This window comes from Sceloporus occidentalis, unplaced genomic scaffold (genome assembly GCF_023333645.1).
Source record: "Sceloporus occidentalis isolate IW3139 unplaced genomic scaffold, rSceOcc1.0.p SCAF_3, whole genome shotgun sequence".
Classification (NCBI taxonomy): domain Eukaryota; kingdom Metazoa; phylum Chordata; class Lepidosauria; order Squamata; family Phrynosomatidae; genus Sceloporus; species Sceloporus occidentalis.
In genome coordinates, this window is record NW_028316983.1 from 134124295 (window position 1) to 134141319 (window position 17025).

General features: G+C 39.7%; 1 protein-coding gene across 4 annotated transcripts in view; it reads left to right on the forward strand.

Annotated features, from left to right (window-relative positions):
* SEMA5A (semaphorin 5A) overlaps nt 1–17025 on the forward strand; it is a 166618-nt gene that overhangs the window by 127884 nt on the left and 21709 nt on the right. For all 4 annotated transcript variants that reach the window (XM_089516372.1, XM_089516375.1, XM_089516373.1 and 1 more), the window contains exons 14-16: nt 481–624; nt 10998–11145; nt 13761–13986. In XM_089516372.1, coding sequence (XP_089372498.1) covers nt 481–624; nt 10998–11145; nt 13761–13986 — 518 coding nt within the window. The remainder of the gene's footprint in view (nt 1–480; nt 625–10997; nt 11146–13760; nt 13987–17025) is intronic.

The window sequence follows — 17025 nt, forward strand, 5'->3', positions numbered from 1 at the left end:
AGGTTAACACTGGTTTCTTTCTTTCATTTATTCTTTCTCAAAGTAGGGTAATCTTGCACTTCCATATAGCAAGCTACCTTTTGGTTGGTTGTGATTATAAACACCCAAAACTAAATGTATAAAGCCAATTTAAAAACTCAGTTGCATTTCTATTAGCACTTTTTAAAATATGATGCTCCAAGATTAGTGCCAGGGTTACTTAGTAGCAGATGGTGTACATCAGATCCTTCTAGCAAAAGAGGGCAATGTGTATAACATTGCTTAGTAGGTTTTTAAAATCTACTGGTATGGGTGGTTTTTAAATGGTTGGATGTGAAGGTTGCTTAACCCACCATTTATCTATTTTCTCTTTCATTCTATATTTTCCCCAACCGCTCTTCTTCCTGCCCTCTCTTCACTGCAGGAGTGAAATGCATGGTTTATAAATGGCTTCCAAGAACTGAATTTGGGTCTTTGTTTCCTCCTGTTATTTGTTTACAGGAATGGAGGATGGACTCCCTGGACATTGTGGTCTCCCTGCAGCACCTCCTGTGGAATAGGCTTTCAAGTCCGCCAACGTTCCTGTAGTAACCCCAGCCCTCGACATGGAGGCCGTGTCTGTGTGGGACAGAACCGTGAAGAAAGGTAAGGTTCTTCCCCACATCATTTGTTTCCCCCTTATATATTGACTGTTGTCCCTTGTATTACCCCTCATTTTTGAAATCCCTTTTCTCATTCTCCAGTGCCCAATATCTTGGCTTGTAGCTTTATTGCTTTTACCAAGGAAATGAAAACTCAGATGCATTTCCAAGTTTCATTCAGTTGCATTTTAGGTTTCTTAAAATCAGGTTTGCCAGGAGGCTCCCCCCCCCCCCCCCCCCCCGAAGTACTGATGCTAGTGTGCTTCAGCTACCGTGTGGCTGCATGTAAAATTTGTAGTCCTGGGTATTTGGTCATAACATTGGATGTTTTCCAAGATGTAGCTGTTCTTTAAACTAGTCTTCCCCAACCTTCTAAATGTTTGGGGATACAATTCCCATCAGCCCTGACTGGCAGGGCCAGTGGTCAAGGATTATGTTGTAGTTTAAAATCACCTTGAAAGTACCAAGTTAGAGAAGCATTCTGAACACCCTTAAAGCCCAGATAATGTTTGCAAAGAGCTGTCTGTTGGTCTGTCTAAACCCATTGGCCATGGTTCCTTCACAGTTTGCACCATGGATACAAATAAGCCAGTGTGATGATGGCAGGTTGTGCTCCCCTACTGGGTTGTGAGGGTTCCAGTGGATTTGGTGTGTATTGAACTTCCCAGAAGTAAAAAGCTGCCATTTTGCTCTGCTTTGCACTTGGTTTAACTTTGCGTTATTTCACCTTGGGGGGTCATTATGTGTGATAAACTTCCTACATTTGCCATTTTAAAAAAAAATTGAATCTAGTTTAAATCCCGTTTTTCATCGGCATCTCCCTAGTGTGAAAAGCTTCTTAATCTTGAGTGAGAGAGCATGTTGGGTGGCTCTGACTCTTCCATCAACAGCATCAGCTTTCCTCCCCGAAAATTACCCCAAGGGAACCCAGCCTGTAGAATGGAATTCCCTTGCCCCTGATTTATAGTGTTATCATCCTCAGGCTTTCTGGATAGAGCAGAATACCAATTTAAATAATTTACATAGATATTCATGAGTTTGACATTGAAATGTCATATCCTGCCTCATTTACAGGCCAGACCTGTAACTCTGTGGTCAATCTTGTGTTCAGCATACAAAAGGTCTCAGGTCCAGTCTCTAGCATCTCTTGCTAGATGGACCTTTGCTAGGAAATGGCGGGGGGGATTCATCTTTGTACTCTGAGTTGGAGAGGAAAGCAGTACGTGATTCTTTGAGTCTGACATTATTTCTGATTATAGCTGGCCTGGTAGTTCAGTTGCATAAAATAGTCAACCTTAGGTTATTTTATATCATATTCTTAGTCTGTCTGAAGGAGCAATCCACAACTGGTGAGTTGGGCTTGACAGACCGCCCTGAAAGGGCAGGCTGGAGCCGCACGTTTTTCCTCCTGAGGGATGCTGCAGCAGCCAAACTGCACAGCCTCCCTCCCCAGCAAAAAGAACCTGCTGAAAGTGGGTTCTTTTTGCTGTGTGTGACAGGTGTCATGTGCGCCATTGGCGCACTGTTGCACATTGATGATGTAAGCATGGCGCTACAACGTGCAGATGCTGTGCCGTCATCATGGCGGGCCCCATGTAGACAGGAGACCGTCATGATGGCACCACTACCAGGCACTGAGGCTCGGAACCATGTGGTTGCTCTGCAATCCTGAGCCTTAAAATCGGCCCCAGACTGCCGCTTTCTGGCAGTCTGTACTGGGTCTTAGTCTCTTGCATCAGCTCCCAAAGTTCTAAATCTGTTTCATCCATTGTTTCCTCTCTCTCTCCTTCTTCAGTTTTTATTTTCCTGCCCTGCCAACTGGCCAAACATTTATATCTCTTTTCCTCAAACTTAAAAACCTTCAATAGAAATTACTTGCTAACTAGGCAAAATAGAAGGGGAAAGGTTTTCAAATGGCGACTGAGCTAGTAAGGTAAAAGCAAAAACAACTAGAAAGGGACAGAGACAAACAGAAGTCCCACTTGCCTTCTGAGAAAAAGAAATGGCAAGCGGAGGATGAAAAGGCTTCCTCAAGACAGCAGGCATACAGGTCTTAGAGGGTGAGAAAAATAATCAGAACATAAGTTCAATTGGTCATTGAGCAGTGTGTCTCTGAACCAGGGTCAGAAACAATATGAAAGAAAATATTTCTATCACCCCAGGAGCAAGTGGTTAGAGAAATGTGGAAGCCTAAAAAAGATAAAATAAAAAACTAATATTATGTTTAAAGTCATACCCGAAAAGTCTTTTCAAGGAAGAAAGAGGTACGCTGATATTGCAAGCACAATCATGGCTCCCAGGTGCCATCTTGAATCTACAGATGGTGATCAAAAGAGAAGAGCAGAAGCTAGGAGAGCTGCGCCTCAATCAGAAAAGATGGAGATGAACGCAATGACTGGTACTCAGAGCAAGTTCAACAAAGCAAATACAGCATGGCATAGAGGGGGGAAATGACCTTTTAAACACAGGCTGGGAAATGAGTACCCAAAATCAATTTAAATGGTACCTTTATATTTGTTGGCTGGGAATCCTTCCCAGGCACAGGAATATATATATAGTCCATTTCAGCGAACCTAGGGCAACAGCACAGCTTCTTTAATTGCATATACCTGCAATCAGAAATACAGTGAGAGATTCAGTGAATGCAATAGTGCAAGCAAGACTCCAGTCATCTTTTAATGGTAAAAACTTTTTAAGTACAATGAGTTTAATTAATTTAAACGCTTTAAGTAATTTAAGTAATTTAATGAGTGTAATTCAATCAATTACCTTAATGAGCTTGATTCAACAAATCTATTATTTAATATAAATGAAAGTAGAATGGGAATGAATTCATCAGATTTAAATAACTATACCTTTAAATTAATCAAAAAGATAGCAAGATGGGCAGGAATAATTAATTAGTTCTAGGTCATAGGGAAAAGAAGGTAATGGCATTGCACCTATACAAATACCTAAGAAGTGTAGGGGGAAAACTGGATATGTTATAAATATAGAGAAACCAAATAATAAAGACATCACAGATGCCAGAGCAGAGCTTTCAGAGTTGGATTTGAATTCTGGAGACAGCAGAGAGTATAATGAAGAACACTCACAAATAGAAACAATAACAAGAATAGATTATTTGAAGCAGATCATTGAAGGGGTTACTTAGAAAAGTGCTAATTTCTTTGGGTTTAGACACTGATCTCGGTGTCAGGTCAGAAAGACTTTAAGGATCAACGGAGAACTAATAGAGTGGCTGCAGTGTTGTTAAAAAAAACAACCCTCAAAACAAACAAACAAAATATCCCAAAGCACTCAGATTCCAATGCCAGAAATGTTTAACGTGCTAAATTATTATGAATGGGAAATTCCTCTTAATACAAATAGATTTACTGGCTATAGTAGATAATTTTACATATATGAAAAGAGAATGATAGGCCAGTTGTCTGTGCCTTTAGTAGATGGTCCTGTTTCAGCTCTAATTTCAAATTTTGTGCTCCCAGAGGAAGGAGACACAGCATTAAAAGACATAGGCCAGGGCAGATGGAGAAAAAAAGTCAGCTTATCCCCGGTGTTTCCCAATTCATGAGGAGAATCTGCTGACCACACTACTGGCACCTACAATGGCCTAACAGCAGTTGGCACTACCCACCTCCTGTTCTGAGGAAAGACCTACCATATCACAACTACAAGCTGCGCCATTATTTCTTATGTTGTGGCTCCACTTTGGGGCCACAACAAGCTACAGTTCCCAGAATTCCATAGCATTAAGCCATGACAGTTAAAGGTATCAAATTGGATTATTTCTGCAGTGTTGATGCAGCCTACAATGTTTGCTAGCGCTGGCATGCTTTGGGTTCAAGAGGTCTTTGGTGAAAAAGCAATAGAAAAAGTGCTGACAGAAGGGAAAAATAAGAAACAAGTTCTTCCAACAATTCAAATGGGAAAATTGGATAGCAAATATTTTAGGAACAAAACCTATTCCTTTCAAGGAGGAAGAAGATTTTAGAGGCAAAGGGACTACAGAAACTACAAACCTCAATGAAACAAGTCAAGGTTTCAGTTTAGGCAGCAGGGCCCACAACAAACAAGGAGAACTGGTCACTCCAGTAAGGGTTGAAGGGATCAATAATGACTTGAGAAAAATATCAGTGGGAGGAAGACATCTTCATTTTTGTTTTTTGTGGAACCGAGGAGCATCAAACAAATGGGTCATTGAAGTTGTAACAAAGGGATACAACATTCAATTTCACAAAAGACCAAAAAAATAGAAATCTCCCATCACCAGAATCAAAAATATTATAAAAACAGACAGGTCAGCAAGAGATTTGGAAATAGGAACAATAAAGAATATGCCTCAGTGTCAAAGTTTCAGGGGCATTTATTCAATATATTTATTGGTGCCCAAATCTATTGATGATTCCAGACTAGTTCTGGGTCAGAAATAACTAAATTGGTTTGTTTAGTACTGCAAATTCAAAATGGAAACCTTGCAAACTATTTTAGACAATTTGGAACTAGGGAACTATTTACTTTCAATAGATTTGAAAGAACTTGTGTGTTCCTGTGAATCAAATATGCAGGAAATTCCTCAGATAATAATAATAATAATAATAATAATAATAATAATAATAATAATTTGTTTTATTTATATACCGCTATTCCAAAGATCATAGCGGTGAACAGCAAGTAAGCTAATTAGCAAGTAAGCTAATTTGCCCCCAACAGTCTGGGTACTCATTTTAGCGACCTCCTCGGAAGGATGCAAGCCTGAGTCAAGCTTGGGCCCTTTTGCTGGTCTTGAACTCGCAACCTTGTGGTTTCGAGTGAATGGCTGCAGTACAGGCATTTAACCACTGCACCACCAGGGCTCCTTTGAACACATCAGCTGTCACTATCAATTCAGGGCCCTTCCATTTGGTTTAGCATCAGTTCTGAGAGTTTTTGCCAAAGTGATGATCTCAGTAAAGCTTACCTGAGAAAAAAGGGAATTCAATTGTTCCCATACCTGGATGACATTTTGTAGAAAGCAGGGATCCATACAAAGGCTGACTCAGGTCTCAGACATACATTGAATTGTTTGGAGCATTGTGAGTTCATCTATAGATTCATCTACAGTCGACAAAGAGTCTGATTCATTTGGGAGCAAAAATAAACATGGTGAAGAGCTGTGCATTTCTTTCAGAGGAAAGAAAAGTAAAAATAAAAATGATAATATTAGTTACATCAAGTAAAAGCAGCAGATTTACTGCATCTATTTAAAATGCTAGGAATTATAATATCCATAATTCAGATAGTTCCTTAGGCAAGGTTCCATACAAGAGCTTTACAACTTTTCCTAAGACCTCACCAAAGGTCCTTAATAAAAAAAAAAAAAAGCTAAATTACGATCTGACTTTATCATTCCAAGTGAGGAAAGATTTAAAATGGTGGAGCAAAAACAAGGCATTGGATAATGGCATCATTCCACAAAGGAAAATGACAGTAATAACAGGTATAAGCCTTTGTGGCTGGGGAGTGCACTGCAGTGACCAATCTGTATAGCAAGAGTGGACGGAATCAGAAAGGACACTCAGTATCAATTTTCTGGAAATTAGGGCAGCCAGGTTTGTATTAGTAGGTTTCATGTTCAGAATAGGGCCCTAGTGGTGCAGTGGTTAAATGCCTGTACTGCAACCACTCACTCACAAACCATAAGGTTGCGAGTTCAATACCAGCGAAAGGGCTCAAGCTCGACTCAGGCTTGCATCCTTCCGAGGTCGTTAAAATTGTTGGGGGCAATTAGCTTACACTATGTAAAATCGCTTAGGGAGTGCTTAAGTGCACTGATAAGTGGTATAAAAATGTACTTGCTCCCTAGAATTGCCCACTTTCTGTCCAAACCCTGTACAACTTTGAGAGAGAAAATGGTATTCTTTAGATGTAAGAAGAGCAGTGAAGGTATACATGCAAAGAACAAAAGAATTGGGTAGGCTTTGTTTGTTTCCTTTCACCCAAGGACATTGGATCACAAAGCTACAAAATTAATGTTATCCAGGTGGATAAAAGATGGCCTTTATTTATGTTACAACTATGCTAACCCACCAAGACCTCAGCATGTCTTGGCACATTCTACAAGATCTATGGCAATAACTACTGCATTCAGAATAGCTGATTAGAAGACATTTGTAAAGCAACAGAGCTGAAGGAGCCATCCATGTTTGTGAGGCACTATACGGTTGATAAATTCAAGTTGCATTTGGCAGAAATGTTCTGTAAGCAGCACAGCAAAACGATAGCATCCAGTCTCACCCTTGAGATGGAAGCTTGAGTATATCTCACTAATTGCATATTGCTCTTTTAGCCAGTCTGAGAATAATCATTCTAGGAAGACTGAAGGAGCAATCCACCTCTGGCCAGGGGCTTCTAGGAGAAACAAACCAAATAGATAACAACTGCTAAGAACAATAACAGTAAAACCCACTTTCCTTTTAATTCTATCCATTCTCTGACTCTAATACATTGTCTAAATAGCCAGCAAGGTTATATAATTAAATTGAAGGGGGAGAGGGAGGAACCAATGGATGAAATGGATTTACAACTTTGAGAACTCTTGGTTCGATTGGCTGGCACAAAGAATTAACCAACTAGGTGTGGATTTCTTCTTCAGCCTTCCCAGAACAATCATTCATGGTAGGTGTCAGCTTCTCATTTATTAATGTTGAAATGGAATATTACTTCTAGACCAATAAAGCAGCAGAATTTACAACACAAATATACTGGATGTACTCAGATGAAAAAGGTGCAGATCATAAAATTTCCATTTTGTGTGCATGGTATCAGAAGGGTTGGAAAGAATATTCATAATAATTCATTCCCAGTTTTGTTTATTTTAAGTTTCTTGACATGTGGGAAGACCTGTCAAATTCCCCATCCCTCTCTTGGCAAAAATATACAAGACAGGGTGTGCATGGCAGTTTTTGACTGAAATTGATCTGGAAGGTCAGGGTGTTAGAGGAGTAGCTCTGGATAAGGAACAAGAAGCGTTTAATGAGATCTGTGTAAATTTTCCTTTTGTAGAAAGAATCCTAGACCAAAAAAAAAAATGTAATTTGTGTGTTGAGTTCATGTATGCAGCTCTTTCATTGGGTATCCTCTCAGCCCACTGCCCTCTCCCTATAATGTATACATACACATATGCACTGCAGCTTCCAGCAGTCCTTACCATTGGTGATGCTAGTGGGCTATGCAGCCAAAGCATTCACCCTTTTCTTTCACTCAGGAGGGAATGCCTAATTTATAAGGAAAGTTCATCTCATTTTTCAGCAATTAAAGTTTGCTCCTGATTAACCAGGGATACCACTTTAGTCATTTAAAAGTTTTTAATTGGTTAATTTGATTACATACATCTTGTTCCTCGTGATTAACGTAAATGTGTGTCCATGAGCTACATTGATTTCTCTATTGTAATTCATTCTTTTTCCCTGGGCATAGTTCTTAGTAAAACTTAGGAAAGTTACTTTTTGGGGAAGTTACTTTTCTGGAATCCAGTGGTCACACTGGCTTGTGGATATTGGGAGTTGTAGCTCCAAAAAGTAACTTCTCCAGGCTCTGGTTATTACTAAATTATCTGTTGAAGTAATACTGGTTTCCTCCCATGCACCCACTCACCCAATTTACATCAGTGCTGTTTTCTAACGTACAAGATCATGATTAAAATGAGCATCTGTTTCCATTCTTCTTACATGAAACATGTATTCTTTCATAAAAGTGTAAGGTATTTTCCCCCACTGAATGAGCTTTGACTTCGAATCACTGGGGAGGAGAAACTAGACTCAGCTTGGGTGGATATTTCATTCTCTTCCTCCTCCTCTGCCCCTCACCCCAACCTACAAATAGCAATTGCTATCTTTGGGGAAATTGAGTATGGCCTCACTCGGTGCATCAAGGGTCATATCACTAGCCTGGCAATTTTTCCATGTCACCCTCTCACTTCTGCCCTCATCACCTCAAGACATAGGGTCAGCGCAGAGGTCGGCAGTTTCACAGATCTAAGACTCCTGCCTGGCTTGTTCTGCAGAATCCCTGCAAAACATAAGCCCTCTGGGTCCTGAAGGGAAAAAAGAAATTAGTACGGAGGGGAAGAGCAGCAGGGGAAAAGCACTTCCTGCTAGCTTGAAATGCTTCCAGAAAGAGGATTAATTGGACTTTGCTCAAAATCCCACGTTCCAGCAGATTCACCCCCGCAATGTATTTGAAATGTATTTGAGGTTTCTGGTGCTCCCCACCCCCACCTCACTGCTGCAAATTCACTTGTACGCTGTTGGTGATTCTAACTAGGAGGAAAATATGAATTTGGCTTCATATCTCATTCTGTTTTATGAAAAGCAAAACAATTTTTAGAAATGCTCTGGCCAGAATCCAGAGCCTTGTGCATCCATTGAACACTAGTTGTCAGCTATTACAAACAAAACAAAGTAAGTGTGTGTGTATGTGTGTGTGTCAGAGAGAGACCAGGTTCAGAAGGTGGCTGGCACTGTTTCCTCTACCAACTGGCAGTGGAGAAGCCCTGCCAGAGTGTACAGGGCTTACATGAGGGCAACTTTCTATTGTAATCCTCTATCACGTTACACATTAGTACATTCCAACAGTGTCATAGTGCTTATATTTTGCAGCTTTGGGTCTATCTTTAACCTACACGGGTCAGGAGTTTCAGAATTCCATTGTGTAGGTGTGCTCTGCATCAGATTATTCAGGGTTTAAACATAACAGTGCTACAATGCTATGATAAATACTTTCCTACATGCTCTTTCCATGCTGCTTCAGTTAATGTAAGGCGGTGTGTGAATGAAGGCAGCCTCTTTCATTCACTAGTGAATCTCCTTGTACCAGTATATCAATGAGAATCATTTGTGGCACAGCAACATGTGGAATAAGAGGTAATCTTATTCCAGTCCATTAATCTAAGTTTAGGAAGGGCATCTCTATGCTTTTTCGGTTGGCTGAAAAGCAGTTCTCGGTTGCCTAAACAAAGAATAATGTGGGTTAAGATTTTTAACATAATCCTGGATTGTAGATTGCTGTATTTAGTTAACACAGCTCCACTGGTCAATAAACTAATACTCAAGAGAGTAAAGAAAGAAATGTATGGTGGCTTCATTTCTTCCTATTTTGCATACAAATGGTATATCAGACATAAAGAGTGAATCTTTTCTCTTAGGAGTTGGCTTTTAAAATAATTGCCTTTGTTATTCAATTCAGATGACATGATCTTGTGTTTGTTTTTTTATGCTCAGGTGAATCTGACAATCCTTTGCAGGACACAGGGAATTTTAGTAATTTTAGTAATGATGATTTGTTATCTATAAATCATAATAAGATCAGAATGGTTTGGATTTATTCTAATCTGTACACAGTAAATCATTTTTATAAAATTAAACCGGGGGAAAATGACAAACCTAAAGAAATGATGGTCACAAAATTCAGCATGTTAAATTGCAATGCTATTTTGGAATCCATATTTCAGAACCTGGTGACTGAAGGGGTCAGTTCCAGTTTCTTACACACTAGGAACTGGCTATGGAAACAATGAGGATACCATTGGGAGATATTTTTCATGCACTAAAAATGTCAAAGACTAAAATTATTCTTTCAGATGCTTTATGCTCTTATGTTTAGTTCAAAATCATCAGAGTATTTTGGAGCGCACCCTCTGTTCCCATTTGTTCTAAAGACTAGATTTTGCCTATTTTATGCATGCTTTTTTCAGTACTGGATTAACATTTTGTGCATGACTACATAGATTGCCAGAGGATGGTAGTACTACAAAACAAAACAACTAATTCAGCTGATGAGTTGTGGATTTTTGTTTGCCTTTTTAAAGGGTATCAAACCCATAACTGAACTCAGATGTAAAAACAAATGGTTGAATTATCTAAGCTTCCTGATGTAAAGTCTTCTCCATGCCCATGGCATGTATTATGCGACATTTTATAATATGGGTGTTTAAGTCACAAAATTTTATGGAGAGTTCCAATGCTATCATCTGCAAGGTGTAGGAGCCATCCCATATTTTTTCCCACCAATTCTTCCCTATTTTTTATTACCATAGAAAATCTGTTCAAGAGAGACAAGCCAAGTATATGGAGTCTTTAGATTGATAACTCTTGGAACAGTCTATCCAAAAGATCCTGGAAGCAATGTGTTAAACTTCTTACATGCCCAATCATTATATTGTTCTGATTTCAGCATGTGCTCTGAAAAGAAAATCTTATCTGTATGGAAACTATAAAGGTGTTGAGAATCCATTCCCCACAGTTAGTGAAGCTGCCAACCACTCGTCTTAAATAACATAATAAAAACAGCTGAGAACAAGTATATAATTTGCTTTCTCGTTTGCTTCTCTCATCACAGGTATTGCAATGAGCACTTGCTGTGTTCCCCACAAGTGTTCTGGACTGGTTGGGGTGCATGGGAACGTTGTACAGCCCAGTGTGGAGGAGGGATTCAGGCCCGCCACAGAACTTGTGAGAATGGCCCTGACTGTCCCGGCTGCAATGTTGTGAGTGTCACCTGTGTTAGTTGCTCTATTTCAGAGCTAGGGAATTTATGTTTTAAGTATAATTTGTTCAGGCTACTAAATATAGTGTTTAAAAAGTAATCTGTTTGTCATCACTTATTATTCCAAAATGTAACATGCATTGTCATTTTTTTTTATTTATTGGGGAAGGATAAATCTAAAGATTATTAAGAAATTAACATAAAACTTGAAAAAACCCCACTCAAAATGGATCTAAAAATGCCCTTTTACAAAAAGTTACTTTTTGCACTGCCACCCAAACAAGCAATGTTATTTTTGTTACATTGCTTTTGAAATGTAATTTCACTACATCCTTGTTACCACAATTCCAGCTCATTACTAGAAACTACGTAAATGGAAATTCACTAATTCCACTGTTTTATATCTGTATGGTTTTGTTATATATTGGAGACTTAGGAGTTTATTTTGTAATATACAATGCTTGGTCAGAGATAGTATACCAAATTGGTGGTGGCAAAATATATGTCTGTTAAAGAATCTGCCCAGTGTTGTCTTGTATAAATAACCATCTTGGTTAGATCATTGCCAAGTTGTTTATGCTGTACTGCCCTTGAAGACATCTCAGTTAGGAACCTAAGCAATTCTTAAACAACTGGCCTGGTTTTAGGTCTATTTCTAAGCATGATTCAAGATGCCAATGCTTATATATATAAAGTTCTAAACTGCTTGGGACTTGGGTATCTGAAAGATAGCCTTCTCCTCCCACCCTAAATTTGTCTGGATGCTCTGTTTGTCTTTTGAGATTCTGTCCTGGATCTCCTTGTCATTTGAAACTGGGGTAGGTAGTGATGATTGGGGAGGTCCCTTTTTGTCATGGCACCCTGATTCAAGATGGAGGCTTGGTACCAATCAAATTAGCCATTCTAGTACTAAGCAAAATGTTTTTAATCATCTAAGCATTCCAGTGTGTCCCATCACACTGATTTTAATTAATGTACTCTGCTGATTTGTGTTGATCTATTCTGTGTCCTTGTTCTAATTGATTTTTATGTATCATTGTTTTATCACTGCTGTCATAATTTTACTGATGAGTAGCCCAGAAATTTATTACATAAAATAAAACATTCTGAATCAATCCAAGTCTCAGCAGACTCTATTTCCCCAAACTAGGTACTGAGTGGCTCTTGGAACTGATTTTGCATGCTTCTGAAACTAGAGCCTTTCATTTCTTGAGTGGGGAAAAGGTTATTTTGGTCTTTGTTGGAGAACCTTTATATCTGAATGGTAAACAAAGGTCAGAGAGAGAGGTCATATCATAAGAATGTAAAAGAAAAGACCTTCAGTGGTTTTATACTGAAGGATGTGATCTGGCATTTAGCCCTGAAACATCAGTAGTAGCACACAGTGTATGGAGGAAAGTGGCTTCTCTTTTTAGCTGGTGGAATTATGATTCTCATTTTGGACTACTGCTGTAGCAGTCTGTTCATGCCAACTATATATTTGGAGTGAAAAAATAGGGATGTTGTTTGGAACAAAACTAACCTAAGGACCTGAAATAGGAATACATCATAGTAAATGAAACCCTGTGGATTTTACAGGCGAGGGTGCATCCAAATTTCTAGACAAAAATAAAAACATTACTTAGATTGTGGATAGCCATTCAGAAATCTGGGCTCTCCATGTCAATCTGTGCAAGGGCTACTTCCTCCATTTTTCACTCCTAGTCATGATACCATTGGGACTGGTTGGCACTGCTTACCTAGCACATATAATCTTAAAAGTCAAAGGATGCAGCAAAAGTGGGGGAGTAGAGGCTGGGAAAATTGCCTTGTACTATGATTCCCAGAATCCCCTTGAGATGGAGATTTTCTTTTCCCATTCCAAGGCCAGTTTCTCCTATAGCTGACCTCTTGATGGATGCTACTGTTTTTAGATTCTGATGTTTTTAGGTTTTTATGTTTTTATTTTATTGTGGTTTTAATGCTGTTGTAATTTTAACTTTGTGATTTTAACCTTGTTGTGATCCCACTTCGATCCATGGGGAGAGGCGGGAAGATAGAAATAAAAATTGTTGTTGTTGTTGTTGTTGTTGTTGCCCGGTTCAGGACTAAATCAGGGGACCTGGATATGTTATTATTTTGACAACAAAACTCAGACACCCCCCCCCCCCCGCCAGAATCACCACTTGCTCCAGCAAGCCTATCCTTGCTCCCAAACAGGGCATTGGAACAGTGAAAATTGACTTGGTCAATTAACCTATAGTGGAAAATGACTTGGCCAAATTATAATCAGTACTTGGTCTGGTTACTCTGCACAGTAATTTCAGTATGATTAGTTATTAGTCAACTAACTTAGGACCTACTTCTTCAAAGTCTTTTAGTGAGATCTGGTTACACACATGGAATCTGAGCATATCTTGAGTTTGTTCAATAATGAATATCACCAGGGTCTGTTTTATTAAAGCAGTCTTTTTAGGTGTATTAATGTTTAGGCAAACATAATGTTAATACTTAAAACTATTTGATTATTGTTCCTGATGCTAGGGTTTAAGGAAGAGTGAACTGGGTACAACATTTTAAGTTGTGTGTAAAGGACGTATTATATTCTAAATAAAAGCAATTGATAATTTCTATCAGGAGTTTCAAGCTTGCAACACCAGCCCCTGTCCAGAACTGAAAAAGACCACGCCATGGACACCGTGGAGTCCAGTGAACATCTCCGACAATGGTGGCCACTACGAACAACGGTTCCGATACACATGCAAGGCCCGGCTGCCTGATGCGAGCCTGTTAGATGTAGGAAGGCAGCGGATTGAAATGCGTTATTGTTCTAGTGATGGTTCCACCGGATGCTCCACAGATGGTAAGCAGTCATTTCAGTCCCAGTGCTTTAAGTTTGTTGGCAAATCAGAAGGTGGCCAGATATTGCTGCAGACTTTGGTTTTCTACGTATTTACTGTGTCATTAGCAAAAGTCCTATTGTTTCTAGAGCTTGGAAAATTGTGCTTAAGAGTAATTTGTTGCAGTTACAGTTACCCTTCCTAGGCTCCAACTCAGCATTGTGATTCATTGTTTTCTTGTTACTCAAAAGTAAGTAAAGTGGATACTTTATATCCTAGCACACCAGTATTACAGTGGTGCAAAGCAACAAGTACGAAAGACATGTAAGTAGTTAGGCAACCTCTGGCAAAATAAAGTGTGACTAAAAACAGTTTCATTGGTGCCATAGAACAAGCATTATGATTGTTAATGCCACGTAGGTATACCATATTTATACCTATATTGCAGAAAGGAATGAATTACAAGTAATTCAATAAGTGTAACAAATTATTTCCAAACTCATTATTGCAGCATGTGACAAAACATGGTTTGCAAGTCTTCCATTTGTGGCAGAGATGCATTCAGTCTGGGAACAAACCTTCCTCCACCAAAACACTGGTATTGTCAACATCAGAAGTGCTCTCATTTGACATTTCTCTTAAATTTTATTCATGCAAAATGCTGCAATTGATGACCCAGTTCAGATGAAGGATAAATTTTGTTTTTACTAGATACTGATGGTTCTAGGTGTGATAAATGGGAGTCCCTCCATTTATCAGGACCTTTTCCCCTGTGGGATGGGATATTGGAATATATGAGGAGGATGACATCACTAGTAGCATGAGGGCAACCAGATAATTAGATGGCTGTTAGAACAGAACCTTCTGGATGATGGTTGGAGAGAGACCATTGAAGCAGTTGGGAGAGTAGAAGCTGAGAAATAGCAAGGTCTCAGCTTTTACGGTTTTTTTTTTATTATTATTATTCAGGGATTCAGGTTTGGCAGAAATGATTATCTTTTTGTAATTAATCCTTTAAGTTTGTGCCTGGAGGACCAGTTGTCCTCTATGTCTTATTCTTTAATGTTCTTTACTTCCTAATAAACCTTTTTCTTTAGTACTCTGTCTCTTTTTTCATTCCTTTTAATGGCCTTAGCACAGCTAGTGCTCTACTGATTGTCGGTGACCAGTAGAAGGCCCAGCAATGTCCTAACGCATTGCTAGGGTGTAAGAGGTTAATCATTGGGTAGTGGCAGCAAGTGGTTTTGGGGATTAAGGTGGTCTCAAGGGGTCCCTTCCAGCTCAGCAGGAGTGGTGTGAGACTGTAGAGAACCTTCCCTTGATGGCATTGGGTTCCTCTGCTTCTGTCTCATTCCCGGGGGGGGGGGGGGATTTAAGACAGGGTAGGAAGCAGAGAAAACCATCACACTAGGGTCAGCAGTTGGCATGTTTTTCCTGTCTCCAGCCTTATGGCTTTACAATTCAGACAGCTTTATATGATCCTGCCTGAAGTTTAAGTTCTTTGGGGTTTTGTCTCTGTTACACCACTATCACATATGTAGTAGGTGAGAGTATGTATGAGAGAGCCTCCTTGGGGACTACTCTAACACTGTGGAACCCCCTCCCGCAGAGGCTGTTGGCCCCCTTTGTGATCGAACTTTGGGGACAGGCAAAGACTTTTTATTTCAACAGGCCTTCAGTCTTTAATAGGGTATGACAGAAGGGCCTTTTAATGGGATATGTGCATCCTTAGCTTATGTTTATTATGCATTTTAAAACGGTTGTCTATTTAATGCTTTATTTAAGCTTTTGTACCACATATTCTTTTAACCGTATTTTGCTTTAATTTTATATTGTAAGCTGTCTTGACTCCCTTATTGAGAAAAAGGTAGGAAATAAAGGAAATAAATGTACTGTTTGCCATAGAGGGGAATGACATTCATTTCCATTGATACACGCACTCCACCCCCACCCACCCACCAGTGTATGTACATATACAGTCTGTTGACTGAGCAAACAATACACTGTCAAAAAGTCAATAACTAACTGCCATTCATTACTTTGGCATATGCTAAAATGCTGCTGTAGAAGAGCAATGCTTTCCTGTACATAATATATTGCAGTAACTTTGGAGCAAATTTTCTGCCTCCCTCCTTAATGCATGTCACCCTATGTTGAAAAGACTTCTTCACAGCCACTGGTTCAGTGGTTTTTTTTAAATTGAAAATCTCCAAGAAAATCCTTTAACCTTCCCTGGTGGCTTCACTGATTGGTGAACAGTTCTTATAATTAAGATGTACTTTCTAACACTGAGACTGATAAAAAGCTATTGCTCTTTCACATTTTTGTGACATCTTTTAAATATTTGAAAACCCTCAACCTTCTGTCTCCCACATTCATCTTTTCTGGAGGCTAAATATAGCTACTCTGCCACCTTCATTCTCATAGGTTTGCCTTCTAGGGTTTTTTTTAAAAAATATTTTAAATGTTCTCATCCAAACTGGGCACATTTTTCAGTAACTTCTTTTCAGTTATAGTGCACAAAAATTTGCTTACAAGCAGAAACTTATGAGATGCTACTTCTTGGGGTGTCATTACAGGATCACAGGAGGTTATCCCAACCACCCTGTCTGGCTGTCCCCCTCCACCAGCCAGGGCACCTCCTCTGTCCATCAGCTGCAGCCTCTGGTGCTGCTGCCACATGGCAGCTTCTTCCAGGTCTGGTGGTGCAAGTGGGGAAAATGGTGCTCCATGGTGACCCCGATGCTAACTGGCAGTTCAGGTTACTGCTCTGGCAGTGCCTCTTCTTTGTGGGGATATGCTCAAATTTTTTGTGGGAATATTCTGTTTCACCCCCAGCCCCAGAGCCACACCTTTCTGCCCTCTGTCTCTTATTTGCTTCCTACATGCAGGTGGTGGCATCTCCAGCAGAGGCAATGGCTGAAGGCCAGGACTCCGCCATCACCACATCTTCCTCCTTGTTGTCCCGCAGTTGCTCCACCAGGACTGACTCTACTCTTGTTCTGGCAGGCAGAGCAGGGTGGAGAATGAGCTTGCTCAATGGAGCTGCCACCACCTCAGTG